At 36.9% G+C, this 20,306-nt stretch overlaps 2 protein-coding genes and 1 pseudogene across 2 annotated transcripts in view; 1 reads left to right on the top strand and 2 right to left on the bottom strand.

Moving 5' to 3' along the window:
- Positions 1-11,304, top strand: part of LOC107732860 (glycine-rich cell wall structural protein 1.0) — a 19,643-nt gene extending 8,339 nt beyond the window's left edge. Inside the window, exons 10-20 of the mRNA XM_016544280.1 lie at positions 6,517-6,576; positions 6,685-6,738; positions 8,120-8,179; positions 8,254-8,307; positions 8,697-8,777; positions 9,368-9,517; positions 9,848-9,904; positions 9,984-10,058; positions 10,860-10,910; positions 11,028-11,078; positions 11,174-11,304. Coding sequence (XP_016399766.1) covers positions 6,517-6,576; positions 6,685-6,738; positions 8,120-8,179; positions 8,254-8,307; positions 8,697-8,777; positions 9,368-9,517; positions 9,848-9,904; positions 9,984-10,058; positions 10,860-10,910; positions 11,028-11,078; positions 11,174-11,178 — 698 coding nt within the window. The 3' untranslated portion in view covers positions 11,179-11,304. The remainder of the gene's footprint in view (positions 1-6,516; positions 6,577-6,684; positions 6,739-8,119; positions 8,180-8,253; positions 8,308-8,696; positions 8,778-9,367; positions 9,518-9,847; positions 9,905-9,983; positions 10,059-10,859; positions 10,911-11,027; positions 11,079-11,173) is intronic.
- A 1,524-nt stretch (positions 11,305-12,828) lies between these two features.
- On the bottom strand, positions 12,829-18,337 carry prf1.1 (perforin 1.1). Its single transcript, XM_016544277.1, has 5 exons — positions 18,283-18,337; positions 16,831-17,387; positions 16,557-16,695; positions 16,204-16,421; positions 12,829-13,824 (listed from the first exon to the last, which is right to left on the bottom strand). The coding sequence occupies exons 2-5, from the start codon at positions 17,340-17,342 to the stop codon at positions 12,954-12,956; spliced, it is 1,740 nt and encodes a 579-aa protein (XP_016399763.1). The 5' UTR covers positions 17,343-17,387; positions 18,283-18,337; the 3' UTR covers positions 12,829-12,953.
- Positions 18,338-19,010: 673 nt separating this feature from the next.
- LOC107732843 (perforin-1-like) overlaps positions 19,011-20,306 on the bottom strand; it is a 2,706-nt pseudogene continuing 1,410 nt past the window's right edge.

The raw sequence follows: 20,306 nt of genomic DNA, 5'->3' as shown, positions 1-20,306 counted from the left end.
ATTCCTATGTGGATCAAAAAGACCCGCGTTGGTTACTTTTTTTACTTCTTTTATTGCACCCATTTAAACATTTTAAAAAAATTTTTGTGTGTATTCCCGGTGCAAGTGTGACAAAAGTAAAGAAATCTTGGCCCGGTACGATCAACACACGATTTGTGGAATTTTTTTATGAAAATATTTTTTGGGTCAAAATGACCCAAGGGACAGATTTTTATGAAAATATTTTTTGGGTCAAAATGACCCAAGGGACGGATTTAAACTCAGGGGTCTGAACAAGGTTTTGTTGTTTACTCAGGTTGCTATAGCAACCACAACTGACCAGCTTTATCCACTTTATTCCAGGAAGCAGTTGCCCCCATAATATTTTCTTTATTTCAGATTTCTGCAGTATTGGGTGTTCTATTGATAAAGTGAAAATTTGTCACCAGATGCAAGATAAACATTTTTTTTTTCAGCACTGATATAGCAGTATTTAGGTACACTTGGTGCACCAAATTTGTGTTTATTTAAACCTTTGTGGCTGAACAAGGTTTTGTTGTTTACTCAGGTTGCTATAGCAACCACAACTGACCAGCTTTATCCACTTTATTCCAGGAAGCAGTTGCCCCCATAATATTTTCTTTATTTCAGATTTCTGCAGTATTGGGTGTTCTATTGATAAAGTGAAAATTTGTCACCAGATGCAAGATAAACATTTTTTTTTCAGCACTGATATAGCAGTATTTAGGTACACTTGGTGCACCAAATTTGTGTTTATTTAAACCTTTGTGGCATTTCATAAGTATTTTTTGGAAGTGCTTTATTATTCTGCTATTTTAGCATCTTTTGATGGGAGGGAATCTATCCCAAATTCTATCTTTGACTTATGCAGCAATTACTGGAAAACCATTGATTTAATTACCTTCAACAAAACTGACAAAAGTCTTTATATATATATATATACACCGATCAGCATAACATTATGACCACCTTCCTAATATTGTGTTGGTCCCCCTTTTGCTGCCAAAACAGCCCTGACCCGTCGAGGCATGGACTCCACTAGACCCCTGAAGGTGTGCTGTGGTATCTGGCACCAAGATTTTAGCAGCAGATCCTTTAAGTCCTGCAAGTTGCGAGCGAGGTGGGGCCTCCATGGATCGGACTTGTTTGTTCAGCACATCCCACAGATGCTTGATCAGATTGAGATCTGGGGAATTTGGAGCTCAAGACAACACCTCAAACTCCATAAACCATTTTTGCTTTGTGGCAGGGTGCATTATCCTGCTGAAAGAGGCCATAGCCACCAGAGAATACCGTTTCCATGAAAGGGTGTACATGGTCTGCAACAATGCTTAGGTAGGTGGTACGTGTCAAAGTAACATCCACATGGATAGCAGGACCCAAAGTTTCCCAGCAGAACATTGCCCAAAACATCACACTGCCTCCTCTGAAGAGATAATCAGTGTTATTCACTTCACCTGTCAGTAGGCATAATGTTATGCCTGATCGGTGTGTATATATATATATATATATATATATATAGTCTTCAGGGATTCCCATAAACTACATAAATCTGCAAGTATTAAAAAAAAGAAACCTGCAGTATTTAAAAGAATTACATATTAAATCAACTTATATATTATATAAATCTTTTGACATTGCATGCAGAGGCACTGCTGTAGCTTCTGGGCCCCCTGGACAGCATACTGACCCCCACATCCCCTCTGTATAAATCGTGTTTGGGCCCCCTCTCCCTCATCGGGCCCTTGGAATCGTCCTAACCTTCCTCCCGTTACGGCAACCCCTGGTTGCATGTTATGGTTTCATTAATTAAATAAATAGATATTGAATAAAAATTAAAAGTAAATAAATATTACTTTTATTAGTGCCTTTTAGTAAGCTACTGGCCTTACTTTTTACATGCTAAATGAAGTGTTCAGTTTTTCAGTTGTTGACTGCAGTACATCTATGTGCCACTGATAGGCGCTGCAGGAGGGCGTGCGTCTACAGGACAAGCTTCTCAAACGGGTAAAATATACTGACGCAAATGTGTTTGCATCGCGTTTGCCTACACTTAATTGTTTGCAGAATCATTTATATACTTTTATCATTGTTAAATTATGTGCTTGCATGCCCAAACTTTCAAAAAACACTTAATTGCTTTGGAAAAAGTGACACTGGTCACTTGATTCATGGTTGTGGATGAACTAGTAGTGAGTTCTAAGAGATTATACAGATGTCTTGTGCTATTATTTTCATATTGGTGAATGTGGATGGTTGTCTATTTCACATCGTAATTGTCATGGGTGCAGTCGTGTTGGAATTGTAATGTTTGCTCTTTAGTCTAAGTGATTAGCCTACCTTAAGCAGACATTATTATGACAAGAATTGCTATTGCTGGATAATTTAAGCAACTGTCTTACCTTTGCTTGTTGTTTAATTGCAGTAATCTTTTAGGCCTATGTGTGCTTTGCATCTATAATGAGCATTATGTGTTGAGTAACCGCTTATGCAGATTTCTGTGATATGGTACCTTCTGAGCAGTTGTGTCTGCTGGTCAAAGTGTTAGAGACAAGGGTAAATTGTTCGCTGTCTTCTGTTAATCAGTGTTGTTATGTGCATGCTCTTACAGAACATGTCAAAGAACAAAAGGCTCATCTAGATTTGTTGTATCAAAGCTATGAAACTGACATTAACAATGATTTTGTGATCTTCAGGATATGGTGTACCCACAGGGCAAGGCTCAAAACCATCAAAACTGGGTAAACCCTCCAATATCCATCTCATTCGTGCATTTCCTTTAGGGATGATTCCTGTTCACAGATCATCAAAATTCACAGATATAGGCGACATGTTTTTTTTTTTTCGTTCCATTTTTAACTGAAACGGCACAAATAAAATGAGATCTGCAAATAGGATAAGACAAATAAACACTTTTTTCTTACCCCGTTGGCAGACTGTTCACAGATCATCAAAATTCACAGATATAGGCGACATGTTTTTTTTTTTTTCGTTCCATTTTTAACTGAAACGGCACAAATAAAATGAGATCTGCAAATAGGGTAAGACAAATAAACACTTTTTTCTTACCCCGTTGGCAGCTATTTTTTCTTGTTTCAAGCATAAAATCACTTAATTTTGATCAATTTGTCAGAAAACAATACTTAATATCTTAAGTCATTTTCCTTCTCAAGTTAAGGTATATTGTTTTTTTTTTTTTTTTTTTTAACATGATGTTTATTGGGTTTTTACAAGTTAAACACAACATATAAAATACAGAATAATCTGAATAGATCATTCCCGTGTACACTGTCCTATAACATGCCCCAAACCTCCAATCAAATGTTTATTGTTTTAAGAATGGTTTGATATTTGTACTGAAAAACGACAAAAATGCAAAGGAAGATATTCATTTATTTGCAGTGCATTTGTTGTTGTGTAGCTGTACTGTATTAATGTATTTATCTGTGTGTTAGTATTAATACAATCATGTTCTGTTCTATCAGCCCTTTTTGCTTATAGGTTCTCTTAGCTTGTTGCATTGTTGTTGATGTTTGAGTCAGTTTGGGCCTCATTTCTGAAAGTTTAGGAAGTGTAAGGGCACAAAAAGGTCTCAAACCAGTGGATCATCTGTATTATCTGTTTCAGGTTTGAGGTTCAGTTCAGTTGTCCAGCCAGCAGAGTGCAATTAATTTTGCCCATGCAAAAACATTCGAGGAAATGTTGAGGAACATGCAGATGATGTTTGAATTGTCAGGTATTGCAGGCCTAAATCAAAACCTTCCCACTCTCTCTCTCTCTCTCTCTATATATATATATATGTGTGTATATATATATATATATATATAGTTCTTAGTTGCTCATCAACAAAAACAGTATAGGTCCATAAGTACCGCCTGTTCCACCCACTGGATAAAACTGTTTTTAGATTAGGACCATATTTGTACCTTTTGAAAGGGTTCCGTCCCAGTGACCGCTTTGTAGCATTTTTCTGATAGTGTAGGAAGCAGGATTGTGCAGTTCCATTCAGTACCACTTTTTTGGTCATGTGGTTGTCGTGTACCTGCATCTTCTGATGTTTTGTACCTGCTTCTAAGAGCTTCTGTTGTGTTATTCTGCCGATTTGCTGTGACACAATAGAGAGATCCTGTTGTGCATTAGTTATTTGTTGTGATCTTTATCTCTCACATCAGGAATCACTTAGCATAGGAGTTTGAAAAGTTAGGACGCATGCTGAATCAGTACTCGATTGTGATCAAGTTAACACCCTAATAAGTGTAATTTACAATTTTGTTGCTTTTTATCATTCTCAACATTGAAATCTTTGCCTCCAGCTGATATATCTGTATTCACAGGTGTTGGGCCTAGAGGTGGCCAGCCCGTGTCACAGGGAGAGAGGGGCGATGGTAAACCTCAATACCTCCATGTGTGGCTTTCATGCCTTTTAAAGCTTTTTTTCAGTCTGCTCTTCTGGATTTTTAGTTACAATATTTAAGCAATTTACACTGCATGATGGGTGGCATATTGCTCCCTGTTATCTCACTATACATGCCTATCTTTGATTTTTTTGATTTATTAATTTTTTTTTACTTTGCATTTCTCTCCAGCAGAGTAGCATCTCTTATGCTCTTGCATCACTGGCAGCTGCTGTGTTGATAGTATCTTGTTGGTGAATGTTAACTGGTGTTATGGTGTTTAGGTTACAGTCGTGGAAGGGTCCCTAATGGACAGGGTGCTATAGCCAATGGTAAAACTCATCCCAGATGTATGTGGGACTTCATATTTGTAAGATTAATTGCTGTATAATATGACTGACATGATAGTTGTAGTATATGATTAAGCGTGCCGTGTATGTGCTCTAATGGCACAGGCCAGGCTAAATTTTGGGTTTTAAGTAATGTGGTCATAAATGTCTGTGGGACTTGTATAGTACATTTTAGCTGCGGTAAATAGGTTTCCCCTCAGGACCAGGAGTGACCAATGGAATGAGAGCTCAAGTTAAGGGTAAACACACTCCAACAGCTTATAGCCTGTTATTTTCCTGAATTAATGCCAATCAGAACACATAAGATTGTAGAACATTTAAAATTCAACTCTATTTTAAATTCTTGTCTTTGTGCTCTTACACTACCATTCAAAATTTTGGGGTTGTTAAGATGTTTAAGTCTCTCTCTTATGCTAACCAAGGCTTTATTGATTTGATCCAAAATACAATAAAAACAGAAATATTGTGGAATATTATTACAATTTAAAACAACTGTTTTCTATTTTAATATATATTTTATAATGTAATTTATTTCTATGATGTCAAAGCTGAATTTTTAGCCATTACTCCAGTCTTCAGTATCATGTGATCCTTTAGAAATCATTCCAATATGCTGATTTGCTGCTCAAGAAACATTTCCTATTATTATCGATGTTTAAAAAACAGTTGTGCCACTTAATATTTTTGTAGAAACCATGATATGTTATCTTATCAGGATTCTTTGATGAATAGAAAGTTTTAAAGAACAGGGATTATTTGAAATTGTAACATTATAAATATCTGTATTGACCCCAGACTTTTGAACTGTAGTGCAGATGTCTGTGGATCAAATTATTGGTACAAGATCCTAAACTTTGTGTAGGTAACTACTGTTGTGATCTGTAGGCTATGGTCCAGCAACAGATATGGTTAATGGACGAGGAATTATGAACAATAGTAAAGCCTTTCCTGCATCTGTCAATCAATGCAAGTTTTTATCACCTTATAGTAGCATACAAATTATCTGTGCCTATATGCAAGTAATCAGTAAAAAGTTTCTGTAAATAATACATTTACCATGTTTACTGGAAGTAAAGGGAGAGTTAAAGGCAATGCATGCTAAAAGACTGTTTTTAAAGCATAAGCATAGGATAGGTGATGGGATGGGAACTATGTTGGATTCTCAGTGTTGAGATAAACCACTGTTGTGATACAATACAGGACCAGTTTTGCCCAATGGACAGGGCACCAAACCATCCAATAAGGGTAAACGTCTTCTATATTAAAATGTCACCGGTTTATGGCTGAATGCATGTCACAAGATGGTGTTTTCTCCAGTCTAAAATCAATACTGTACTCCAGCGGTCATCAAATGAAATGAATATATGGCCTTTGACACATTAGAATGTTAGTGATTGTGGACTGGAAAATCCACCCCTCATCATGGACTCATTGCAGCTGCAGGTCTATGAATAAGTGCTTTTATGTACCACAACTGTTCAGAAAGGTTTGTTTGTGTGCTGAACTAATGCCTCATTTATTTCTCGGGGCTGTTCTCTTTTCTTTTATGTGCTTCACCTGAGCCTTTATCTTTATATCTGCCTTTGTGCTGATGTGTACCCAATGCATACTGCATTATTTTTCTCCCACAGGCCATATGGACCAGTCGCACTGTGAATTCGTCTTGCATGTACTCTGACCCACAGGCCCCTGAACGATCGCATCATTCTGTGATGGCCATGACTTTTATCACTAGTGGCCAAAGTTTCACAGTTTGCATGTTTTGTCCACAGGATACGGCCTTGGTGCTGCTGGCTATCTTGGAGCTGGTTTTGCTAACGGATATGGAACAGGTATCTAGAAATTTTGTTTTTCGCTCAGAGGTACAAGTGTCATTAATACAAGCTCTAGAATATTCATATTTTGCTAAAGCCACCTTATTTATTTTATTGCTGATACAGGTCTTGGGGCAGGTGGATACTATCCACAGGGAGTTCGAGCAGGAAAGCAGATTGGTAACTAATGTGTAGTTTATTCATTCTGGCAACCACAGCTGCCAAAATTATTTTGTAAAAACTACAGAATTTTTTTTACAGTGTAGAGGAGACCGGGGCTAGTTGTCACAAGGGCTACATATCAGCAACTGTGAGGTTTTAAGTCTAATTATATAAAAGTGTGTTTTCTACAGTGGTTTGTACACTACTGTTCAAAAGATGGGGGTCAGTAAGATTTTTTTATTTAGTTAAAAAAAAAGAATAATTTTATTCAGTAAGGACACACAAATGATCAAAAGTGACAGTAAAGACATTTATAATGTTACAAAAAAAAAACCTATTTCAAATGAATACTGTTCTTATTAACTTTCTATTCATCAAAGAATCCTGGAAAAATCTGCAAACATATTAAGCATCACAACTGTTTTCAACATTGATAATAATAAGAAATGTTCCTTGAGCAGCAAATCAGCATTTTAGAATGATTTCTGAAGGATCATCTGACACTAAAGACTGGAGTAATGATCATTCAGTTTTACTATCACAGGAATAAATTACATTTGAATATATATTAAACTAGAAAGCAGTTATTTTTAAATATTTCACAATATTACTGTTAGCTTGTTCTGATGCTAATAGCGTAGGATCAAACGCCATAATTACCATAACTGGGTCCTTAAATATGTTGTATTGTTGTATTATTGATCAAATAAAGGCAGCCTTGGTGAGCATAAGAGGCTTCTTTCAAAAACACAAAAAAATCTTAAAAGACCCCAGACTTTTAAAGGTAGTGTATGGTCATGAACACCTGGTTCAAATACAGATTTTCATTTTTATGATTATTTTTGTGAATTCTGTCCATTTAGTTCTATAGCTGTTGAGTAAACAACACGTCACATTTGTATTGGGGCAAGTTGTCACATATGCAGAAATAGACCTGCCCTGAAACATATTTACTTCAGTAAAAACTGTGACAACTACTTTAAGCCTTTTCTCCCCTATATAGATGATTAAAATAATGCCCTGTGTTTCTTCTAATGATTTTTCTGTTCTTGTCTCTGTTAGTAACTGAGTGAAACCTTTTATAACATAATAATATTGTTGCAGCATGATGCATTAAGCACAAGTGTGGTCAGATCAGCTGGTTCAGCACAAAGCCAAGAGCTGCTCTAGAGGCAAAGTGCTCCTCTAAGACCTCTGCGTTTGGGTGCTTGCACAAACATGTGCATGCCTGTTTGTGCAAGAAACAACCAAAATTTCACACTCTATGTTATGCTCATTGTTTTCCGAATCTTCTTGGTTGCAAAGTGGTTGGCTTTGACTGTGAATACACAGAGGTGCTTCCTGTGTTACTTTTACACATCCTCATTGTGAAGTGTTGAGTTGATTATTGTCTTCTCAGCAGGCTACAGTAATGGATACGGCAGTGAGGTTTATGGCACAGCAGATGGTTATGGGGCAGGTGAGTCTGGACTGGATAGGTACGATGGAGCGATATCACACTAACATATAAGCATAATTATAATTATGTTACAGGACCTGCCTACCCATCAGTGTTAGCTGATAATGTTGGCCTGAACGGTATAGCTGGTAAGGCTGAAGGTTTTGAGTGTAACCAACAACACTACATTCACACTAACAAGAGATTCTAAACCCCTGCAATAGTGTCAGCACTTCCTCCACTGTTTAATTCACTCTGTCCTGTGATTATACACAATAATATTTTACTCAAGATTGTAGAAGATAACCTCATCCAGCCTAATCTGGGCAACTGAAGTATCTGAACTGCAATAGCTTGAACACTGAGAAATCAGCTGTTGCCTGTGCAGTTGCTTTTATACTAGTACTAAGGGAAAGCAAGACTGTAAATTCCTCCTAGAATACCACTAATAGAAATGGTAAACCGAGTGTTTTGCATACATTAACTAGAAGCAGCATTACCTGCATGAAATCATAGAGGTCAATGTTTGCTCTTTCAGGTCTTGGAGCTGGAGGCCTTGGAGGTCCAGGGCTGGTAGTGAACCCTGGCCTGGGTATTGATGCCAAGTCTAGAAAGTATGGTAAGAAAAAGACATCTGAAGATGACAATTAAATGAAAAGAAATTCAATTGAACACACTAAATACACTTACCGTTCAGAAGTTTGGTGTCAGTAAGATTTTTTTACTTTTTTGAAAGCCACTTATGCTCATAAAGGCTGCATTTATTTGATCAAGAATACAGAAAAAATGACATCGTTGTGAAAAATTATTACAATTAAATCACTGAAATCATTCTAATATGCTGATTTGGTGCTCAAGAATCATTTCTTTATTATCAATTATTATCAATGTTGAAAACGGTTGTGCTGCTTAATAATCTTGTTGAAATCTTGATAATTTTGATAAATAGAAAGTTCAAACAAACCACATTTATTTCAAATAGAAATGCTTCATATCAATGTAAATGCCTTTACTGTCACTTTTGATCAATTTAATGTTAATTTCTTTAAACTGACAGATTACAGCATTTTCCTACTTCACCTGCCAAATATTTTCCAGCTCATTTGATTGTTGTTGAGTCCTGCTAATATCTCTTCTTCTTTGTCTAGTTATGTCTTATTGTCTGTGGTTGCTTGATCCTGTATTACCTCTGGTTTAATTTGTCTAAAGGGGCAGGTGGAGTTCTTGGAGCTGCCGGATCCTTGCCTTACGGTGGCCAGCCTGTGGTCTCAGCTGGACTTGGTCCTCACGGCAAGACTGGTAGTTATGGTGGAGCTACATACGGAGGAATACCAAACCTTGGGCCAGACACTGCTCTGGGTACGTGCATTGCACTTATTTGTTATTCAAATGCAACATGCAAATCTCAGTTTTCCGGCTATCCTGATGCTTTGCCTGAGGATTTGACTTTAACGTGAATGTCCCTTGTGAGAAAAAGAAAGAAGATTTAAATAAGAGAATAAAGCATAATAATAAACCAAACATGATTATAAAGATCAGATAACTATTATAAGAAAGAAAGTAAAGATGATATGTATCCTATCAGGTGGTACAGGTGGAGCAATAGAGCCTTTAGCAGGTAATATTGTGGAGTTTTAGTAAATATATTTCAAGTCATTTTTTTCTGATAACAAAATGTTACTGCCACAGGCGGAGCTATAGGCCAGATTCCTTACAGTGCACCAGTCATTGCAGCTGGGCTTGATGGTAAGTTGGCAAGAACAAGAGAAATAGAGAACATCATGGACTCTGATTGTGACACAGGTGCAAATGTGTTTACCTGCAGTTGATGCTGGTTATCCTTTTGGTGCTGAGCAACTCAGTCGGGGTGCTGATGCTACAAAGACAGCCGCCAAATATGGTGAGAATATGAGCAGTTTTGTTTAATTCGTGTACATCTAATATATATCTATTAAATACACTACCATAAAAAGTTTGTGGTCAATAAGATACGTTTTTTTTTTAAGATAGTAATACTTTAATTCAGCAAGAATACATTAAATTGATCAAAAAGGACAGTAAAGACATTTATAATGTCATAAAAGATTTCTATTCTATTTTTCTTTCATATAAATGCCGGTCCTTTAAACGTCCTATTCATCAAAGAGTCCTGAAAAAAATGTACCACAGTTTCCACACAAAAAATATTAAGAAGCAAAACTTTTAAACATTGATAATAGTAATAAATGTTTCTTGAACATCAAATCAGCATATTCGAATTATTTCTGAAGGATCATTTGACACTGAAGACTGGAGTTATGATGCTGAAAATTCAGCTTTGCCATCACAGGAATAAATTACGTTTTAAAATAGAAAACAGTTGTTTTAAATTGTAATATTATTTCACAATATGTTTTTTACTGTATTTTTCAATCAAGTAAATGCAGTCTGGTTGAGCATAAGAGACTTCTTTCAAAAACATGACCCCAAACATTTGAACAGTAGTGTATGCATTAAATATCTAATATCGACTGATTAAATAACTAAATCATATTTAATATTGACTGATAAATGGTACTGATATATCATGCATGCCAAATGACCACCGGTCTGTGTTGTCATATTCATCATTTATTCACTAACATGTTAATATCTAGCAGACATCGACTAAATACATAAATGCTGTTGACTAATAGCCAGTGTGGTGACTGATCATTTCTAGGCACAGGCTATGCAGCTGCACTAAGTACTGGTGGTCAGGGGCCCTATGGTGGTGAGTAAATCAGTCACATGAGTTAGACAAACTAGCAAGATTCTAACCTAATGACTTCTCTCTTTTAAGGTCTAATGTGTGGTTAGTTTCACTATGTTCATTTTTGTTTTTTCACAGGACAGAATGATGGAAGCAAGCTTAGTGGCATTTATGGGAATGGGTACAAAGGTAGATGATATATTAGAAGATCTGTATTCTTAACTCGGCATATTGTGTCTTCTACCTTTCTCATCCATCTCTTTTCATCTTCTCTTTCTGTCTAGGTTGATTTCCAAGACCATGCTGTTAACTTTGTCAGTGTTTTTTTGGCCCCTTTTTGCCTAGTATTCCTCACAATTGTGCAGTTTTGTGACATGTTTTTGTTTGCCATATTGTTTTAGTTTTAGGTTTGTGCCCATTTGTGTGGGCATGTGTGTTTTGTGTGTACGTGTGGTTTTAATATTCATTGTTATGTTCCTTGATGTTTCCCCAGTCTGTTCATTTGTCTTGTCCGGTGGAGTGTTTAATGTCCCTTGTGTGTTTCTCTGTATCTAACTAAAACATGCTAAACACTTCATAGTTATTTTAATTCTTATGAAACACTAAATATTCCACCTCCTAATCTGACTCCTTAGTGTTTCTTTGACAACTATATATCTATCCTGCTTAAGGACCCAGTTATGGTAATTATGGGGTTTGATCCTACGCTATTAGCATCAGAACAAGCTAACAGATGGTTTTGATCTCTATTGTGAGGTCATGTCTTATCAAATTAAACATTGCATAATGTCTTAAAGCGAACACTAACAAAATGACAGAGTATAATATAACAGTCATAATCTTGTGAGCCGTCATATTGGGTGTACATACAGCTCTGAATTCTCATCCGTCTACAGGAAAACCACACAACAAGCATCCGGTGTTAGACTGGTGAAACACCATTTAAGAGGAAACGAATCAGAGCCATTGTTAAAGGGATAGTTAACCCAAAAATTAGATTCTGTCATCATTTACTCACTCTCGTGTAATTCCAAACCTGAAAATGACTTTCTTTCTCAAAATGTCTGTGTTTTTTTTGTTTTGTTTTTAGGACTAAACAATAAAAGTCAGTGGTGTCCAATGTTGTTTTGGACCCCATTTACTTACATTTTATAGACAAAAACAGTTAAAACATTATTAAAAATATCTTATTTTGTGTTCCGCAGAAAAAAGTCATAGTCATACAGGTTTGTAACAACATGAATGTGAGTAAATGGTGACTGGATTATCATTGTCATTTTATAACTATGAAGATGGGTCAGAAAAAGAAATATATAAGTGAGTGACGTGACGTGGCCAAGTATGGTGACCCATACTCGGAATTAGTGCTCTGCATTTATCCCATCCAAAGTGCACACACACAGCAGTGAACACACACACACCGTGAACACACACCCGGAGCAGTGGGCAGCCATTTATGCTGCGGTGCCCGGGGAGCAGTTGGGGGTTCGGTGCCTTGCTCAAGGGCACCTCAGTCGTGGTATTGAAGGTGGAAGAGAGCGCTGTACATTCACTCCCCCCACCTACAATCCCTGCCGGTACGAGACTCGAACCCGCAACCTTTGGGTTATGAGTCCGACTCTCTAACCATTAGGCCACGACTTCCCCAAGCAGACAATTTGTGGCCTTTTGAACTTTTAATAACACAAAGCATTAGGTTTTTAGTTATAGATAATTTTTACACACAATAAAATGAAGTATTGTCATAGTGACTCATAAAATTACTTGTGAAGATTATGAAATGATGCTACTTAAAATAAACAAAAATAATTTTTAATAAAACAATGTGTAGAATGAAAGAGCATAACACAGTAGTTACAATGTATGTGTTTTAGAAAAATTGCCAGTGTAAGCATAAAAATCCTGCAATAAAGACAGCATAATAAATATGTATTGCGCATTGTCTCCAAAGTTGATAAGTATTTAAGAATTATATTAAATATGTTTCTCTCATAGTGATAAATACAAGCGAGAATAAAGTTATATTTCGAATAGCCGCATAATCAGATCCAAAGCCAAAACTTGCTACAGAATAGTTTTAGCACTGTAATTTGTCTTTTGATATACATACAGTCTGTCCAGAAGTACTCCCTTGCTCATCAGTATTTCTGCTGGCACAGGTCGTGCATTTCGAGATACATATGCCTTCTCCAGTTGAAAGTTCATGGGAGAACCAACATAGGTTGAGCAATAGGGGCCAGACAAACTTGGGGCGCATGTCACTTCTGTTTTGTAGAACAGCAGACCGTGATTTAAAGTGCAGAAATTGTCATTCTGACCTGCTTTTATGGCTACTTCACAGGTTCCCAGCAAATCGTCGTCCCATTTACTATCTTCATCCCACACCTCCAGTTTTATCTTGTCATTCTCCGCCACAACAACATCACCCAGATCAAAGGTTCTCCCCCAGTAGGGTGAGTTGTTATTCGTGATCATATCAGTTCGTCCAATCTGAATGTTATGTTTGTCGAACACTTTAACGTACCCATCGGTCGCTGTGGTCTGGTCACCCCACAGGTCTTGAGCCCTCACGATTGTGACCTTTACCCGAGAAAGTCCACGCTTAGATGGGCAGCAATCGGGTGTGATCCCAGGATTGTTGCGACAAGTGCAGACACATGGGTTATTTGGGTTGGTTTTGACGCCATCTTTGCAAGAGTCGGTGCAGTTCCTCCAAAGGGACTTTTCCAGGATATAGTCATGGATGGCTTGGCGCAAGTGTTTGCGTACTGGATCTTTGGTGGGGATCAGCTCATGCAGGGACTCCAGAGAGTAAGAAATCACGTCTGGGTTTTGTGGTAGGGACTCGAGCCATTCTTTGTAAGCTGATGGGTCTTTTCCTCCTGAGAAAAAGAGCTCAGGCTCTGTAGTGTGACCTCCGGTCACCTCAGTCAGCCTTTGAATGAAAACAAAAAAAGTTCATTTGGGACCTGTTGATTAGGGATACACTGATATTAAATTTTCTTTCTTTCTTTATTTTCTTTCTTTATTTCAGACCCTTAGGTCCATATCACAAAAATAAAAGTAAAGAAGTAACAAACATACATTTACAAAAACACTATTAAAAAAAAACATACAAACTTGAATTTCAGTGCTTCCAGAACAAGGAGGAATACCTTATGTCACTTAATGCATTTAAGGCCATTATGATTGTATTTCTTGAGTCACTTAATCAACACAAAAACTATACATATAATATCTTAACACAGCATGCAAAGTAGGAGCAACTTTAGATACGAACATTTGGCTTGCATTTATCAATCTTGGGAGCTTAAGCAGAATTCTTAATGCCTCATTAAATGCCACCTGGAGCTTATTTTTTTAGCTTTACTATAACTACACCATAAATGTGCCATATAAAAAGAAGTACAGTAAGCTCTAAAAAGTGCAATTTTAACATCATCTGTCCACATGTAAAATTTACGAGCCAACATATTTGCCTGTCCATATAACTTACAGCACTGGCGCTGCACATCATCATCATAATTTAAATCATCTCTAATAATGTGACCCACACTCTAAAAAATGCTGGGTTAAATATAACCCAGCGCTGGGTTAAAAAGGGACAAACCCAGCTATTGGGTTGTTTTGACCCAGCGGTTGGGTTGTTTTGACTCCAACACAACCCAACCGCATGGGTCAAAACAACCCAATAGCTGGGTTTGTCCCTTTTTAACCCAGCATTTTTTAGAGTGCAGGTTTTTAATTTTATTTACCACATTTAATACTTGGTCACCTAAAGAAAAGGGGACATTTTGCTTACGGTCCTCTGTAGTTTTAACAATCCTAATCACACTCTTTTTAGTATTAAATTTGATATCATATTGCACACCATAGTTTGAACATACGTGAAGCAACTGTTGTAACCCAGCATTATAAGGGGACAGAATAACTGAGTCATCAGCATACATCAGATGGTTAAAAAGACTATCACCTATTACACATCCAGTTTTACATTAATTTAACTCAATAGAAAGATCATCCATGTACAAATTAAAAAGAAGGGGTGACAATATTCCACCTTACCAAACCCCATTTGTCATATAAAAGGGTGTCGATACATTCCTACCCCATCTGACTTGTATGGATTGAGGTATATACCAGTAATGTAAAATCCTAATCAAATATGGGGAAACCCTTCTGTCTTGTAACTTTATAAACAACTTAGTGTGATTAATTCGATCAAATGCCTAGAGGCATCTAAAAAGCACATAAATACTGTAGAATTGTGCCCATTATACTTGCTAACAGTTTCCTTTTAAAACCAAACTGATTATACGTAGTTACCAAATATTCTTTGAGCATACGTTCAAATATATTTGAAATTATACTTGCTAAAGCAATTGGCCTATAATTTTCTACGCTAGATATTTTACCAGTTTTATCTTTAAGAACTGGTACTAATAAAATTGTTAACATAGATTCAGGTAACACAGCATGAAATATATCCACGTAATATTTTCTCCACTATTTAATAATCTTCTTAGCACCAGCAACCCCTTCAATACTAGCTGGCAACGGCACTTTACTATTATTAATAACCTTAACTTCTTTCCAAAATTCATACACATTATTTTGCTGAAATTTCTTGGCCATTGAGTTTGCTCTCATGGTTGCCTCATTTCTTCTCATAAATCGTACAGCATATTTAAATTTAGCATTGGTTTCTTTTTCTCATATTCTGGGCCGCCGATTAAAATTCTTTTTGAAGTGAACATGAAATTATTTTCATAAAGTGAATTTCTTAGTCAGTATTTTTGTCTTGTTTTCCAGTACAAATATCTACACATTGTTACATGAAGATACATTTATTTTTAGAAAAAAAAAAAAAGTCTGCCAATGGGGTAAGAAATTTTTAAAATAATTTTTTTGATATTTATACTGGAAAACAAGGCAAAACTACTGAATAAGAAAATCACTTTTTGCAATGTGGCTGATAACCGATAAATGACTGATATTAAGATTCTATACTGTTTTATCTAAATAAAATACAAAATATTACAAATAAATAAATTAAAAGATACAAATTAAAATCAGTTGTTTTAAATGCTACAAGTGAATTTAGGCACCACAACATTATAATTTGCAGTATGAAAAATGGATAAAAAATATAGATTACATCTAACAGTGTTATTTATTAATGTTTTTAAAGATTTACTTTAAGTGAGCATTAGATGATGGCAGAGCTAATCTAAACATAAAAACAGGGGAAGTGCAAGGACAATATCTGTATGACAAGCTATGAATTACAATACACATCATAATTTAAACCCACCTGTCATTAAAGCGGCTGGAGAAGCTGCTTTTGCTCTCTGTTTTGTCCTTGTCTTCATTACAGTGCTTAGTTTCTGCTTTCATATCTACTTTGCCAAGGACGCTGGCACTTGCCTCCACATCCAAACATGCCTTCACTTCATCTGCACTTAAGCCCTGCAGAGCGGTCTCACACTGTCTGATACTGGTCACAGAGTGTACGCTTCCACCAAGAGTTACCTGGCAAAACAAAAAAGTAACACAGACACTTCTGATTAATGATTCGGCTTGCATGTGTTGTGTTGTTGAAGCATTTTGGGCCTTTGTAATCCATACATGTGAAGAAAATTGTAAAGAGGATAAAACTAGAATTACCTTAGTGATGTAATGGGTTCCATAGGTGTTAATGAACTTGTAAAAACGCTTTTTGAAATTAAGATTGTATGTCTTAGGAAGCTCCTTCACAGAGCGCTTGAACTCAGGATGGAGAACAGGCTTGTTGGAGACCCTGTAGCTGTAGGTAGACATGGAAATGTTAGAAGAAATAGGAGAAGATTGCATAATATGACTCTTTCGGTTCCTTTATCATGAATAAAAAGTATTCAGTATTCAAGGAAGGCATGAAGCAATGGAAGCTGGTATGTCGCACCTGTAAAATGAACACGAAATACTTTGACTGGCAAAATTGTACTTGTCTCTTTTGGTCTTCTCCATTGAGTACTCTGCAAGCTTTGAGTTAGTTCCAGCCAAAACGAATGAGCCTTTATTTTGGTGAATATCTATATCCAAACTTGCACCCCAGTTGTTCTCAATGGAGGAAGTGCTGGAGCTGACCAGTTCCTCACTGGACTGGTACAGGGAACTTGATATTTGAATGCTGCACTTTTTGCTGGATCTCCAGTCTACCACAGATATAGGAAGCTTTTGATTTGTTCCTTCCATGTAGGGGTTCTTGCAAAGAGTGCATGATTTATCCTTTCGCCTCCAGACGTCCGTGTTAATGACAAAGGCTCCCTTGCGCTGCATCTTGGTCACATCGTATCCTTCTCCGGCCAGGTTGGACCCGGGGGCGAAGTTTGCTTCTGCACATTCATTCGGTTTACCTTTAGTGCATGACTGCACAATGGGCAGAAAGAGGTAAATAACAAGCCCGGCCCGCATTCCTGTAAAATGGATTGAGATAAGGTGTATGGATGCTCTTCTTTACTAGGAAAAAACATGAAAATTATGTGTGTATTTTTATTTTTTATTTATTTATTTTTTATTGAAACTTGACATAACAGTACAACATTGCACATTCAATGGTGAGTAAAAATGACAGAAAATTACTAAATTACAAAAATTCCCACTCAAAATTCTAAATTATTATAAAGACAATTACCCACATCTATCTACAATAAAATAAAACATCACTAATTTTGTAATATTAACAGGACTGTCATAACAGGATGGATGTTTTGTGCGACAAGTTTTTTAATAACAGTGTGTTGCACATGAACATGATGGAAAAAGTGTTATTATATTGTATAGTAGTTAAGATTATGGAATTTGTGAGAAAATTTAGTGGATCTTGCCTACAGCGATCATACAGAATAATACTTAAAAAGAACAAATTTCAGTTGCTTTTTAATTAAATTTGTATTACTATTATTTAAAAATTCCAAAATCCTCATAGTAATCATAATGTAAAAAAAAAAGACATAATAGTAGATTATCATTACCAAATAGAATTGTAACGTTTAACTGACACTTCTGAAGTTAAAAAAAGCCTTACATGTAGCCTTACATTTAAAATCCAGTCTCTAAAACGTCACTAATTTTGAAATATTAACAGGACTGTCATAACAAGATGTGCTGCAGGTTTTTTTAATAACAGTGTACTGCACATGAACATGATGGAAAAAGGTTTACTATATTGTATCGTAGTTAGGATTATGACAATTTAGTGGATCTTGCCTACAGGGATCATGAGGAATAAATATTAAAAAAGAACAAATTTCAGTTGCTTATTTCCTTTGCAATACATTACAGGCATAACAAGCTTAAGCAGCAAGAAAAAGCACTATGTTCTTTAAAAGGTGATGTAAAATTCTCTTCTTACCTTGAGCTACTCTGTTTTATCCAGCAGGCATTTGTGAGTGATGTGTGAGAGGGGCTATATGTAGGAAATAAACCTTAACTTGTGGGTGGGCTTTACCGTTATGTGCTACCAATAAAAAATACACTCATTGTGGGCTGAGTGAGGGTACGCTTTCAGTTCAGAGGAATTACGTGTTCTTAAATAACCACTGCAGCGCTGAATATGCTCTGTGGTGAAATGGAGTCTAGACGACATGTCAGTGGAACATGTGAGCATTCATTTACACGCTGACCTGTGCATTGTTAAAACATGCAGCATGTAGACCTTGACCGTAGGACTAAACTAGTCAAATCAAAACTTTACTAAATGTTAAATGTGCCTCAGTCTTGCTGTTAGTCACATTGTTCCTCTTGTGGCGTTAAACCTCCTACACACTTTTCACAGTTCGGCACCCTAACAACCAAAAATGACATAAATCACTTATTAGAATCACTTCAGTTGCTGTTTTCATAATCGTTTTATTAACCACAAAAATCTGCATGCAAGTAATTGCAAAGCATGCTGAGAGTATAGCGAAAAAAAACCCACAGAACACATCAAAGATCTGAATATCAAAAAGAAAACAAAAAGCTAATTTAGCACCAATAATAAAATGCTAATGCTGAGATGCTAAACACAAATTTGTATTTTTTGTTTTAATATTTTAATTTTATATCTTTTTATTTGATGATAAGCATTATTTTAAGCTTTCACAAAGTCTGTACTTTGCTTTTAGGATCACTGGTTTGACTAAACAGAAAGCGGCGCTCATCTAAAAGCACCCCCATTTTCACCAGCACATCTTTTGGGATGGGCCGGGCGTGTCGTGACACGTATATATTCTCTAGATGGGAGGACATTGGAGAGCCCACGTATTCTGTGCACGAGGAGCCAGCTAAACTAGGACCACAAGTTACAGCCGTCTTGTAGTACAGCAAACCATGGTTAATCGACAGAAGTCGCTTTTTACTCTGGCTTTTAGTTGTATGTTGCACGCCCCCAGGAGGTTATCGTCCCACTTGTTGTCCCTATCCCACACTTCTAATCTAAGACCCCCAAACTGAGAGAGAACAAAGCTGCCGAGTTCAAACTTCCAGTTCCAGGTTGGTGAGTTTTGGTTCCAAATCACTGACGTTTCCCCTAGAAAGACCTTATGATTTCTCAGGACCTTGACATACATATCGGTCTGTGAGAAGTAATCTCCCCACAGACCTGTCGCCTTCATCACAGTTACACTAATCTGAGCAAGTCCGAGCTGTGCAGGGCAGCAGTTTGCTTTTACTCCAGGGTTGTTATGACAGCTGAACACACAGGGCTCTTTGGGGTTAGTTGCAATACTGGCCTTGCAAGGTGTAGAGCAGTTCCTCCAAAGGGCCCTCTGTAGTATGTAGTCACGTATGGCTCAGCGTAATTGCTCATATTTTGGGTTCTTGACTGGCAGCAACATATGGAGCGGCTTCAGTAAAAAGGAAACGTCCAGTTTTTCGGGCACTGAGGAGAGCCATTGATTGTAAGCACCAGGGTCATTGCTGGATGAGAAAAGAAGCGCCGTGTCTTGAGCGTGGCCACCAGTGATTTCAGTTACCTTGTCAAAAAGAAAAAAAAGAACATAAAGTTACATAAAGTAAAGCATGAACCCTTCCCACAATAATGATGATGATAATATCAGTGCAAAAACCAAGCCCTGAGGTCAAAAGAACTGCCTGTAGCGCTCAGAAACAGGTTTGCGTCAAGCCACACATCTGTCCAAACTCAATCCTCTCCTCGGTGTAGACACATGAAAACACACTTGGAATTTACAAAAAAGTACCTAAAGGACCCTCAGATTCTGAGAAACAAGATTCTAAGCATCATGTTTGAAGAAAACCAGCTCCGCTCATCCCCTGCAGAGTACCATCCCAAAAGTAAAGTGTGCTGGTAGCAGCCTCATGCTGTGGGGCTGTTTTTCGGCAGCAGGGACTGAGGGACTCGTTAGAGTAGAAGAAACGCTCAGTGCAGCAAAATAT

This window comes from Sinocyclocheilus rhinocerous, unplaced genomic scaffold, assembly GCF_001515625.1.
Source record: "Sinocyclocheilus rhinocerous isolate Xijiao unplaced genomic scaffold, SAMN03320098_v1.1 scaffold220, whole genome shotgun sequence".
NCBI classification, from domain to species: Eukaryota; Metazoa; Chordata; class Actinopteri; order Cypriniformes; family Cyprinidae; genus Sinocyclocheilus; species Sinocyclocheilus rhinocerous.
The sequence above is the reverse complement of the archived record's forward strand: the minus strand, read 5'-3'. Positions and strand labels throughout refer to the sequence as shown.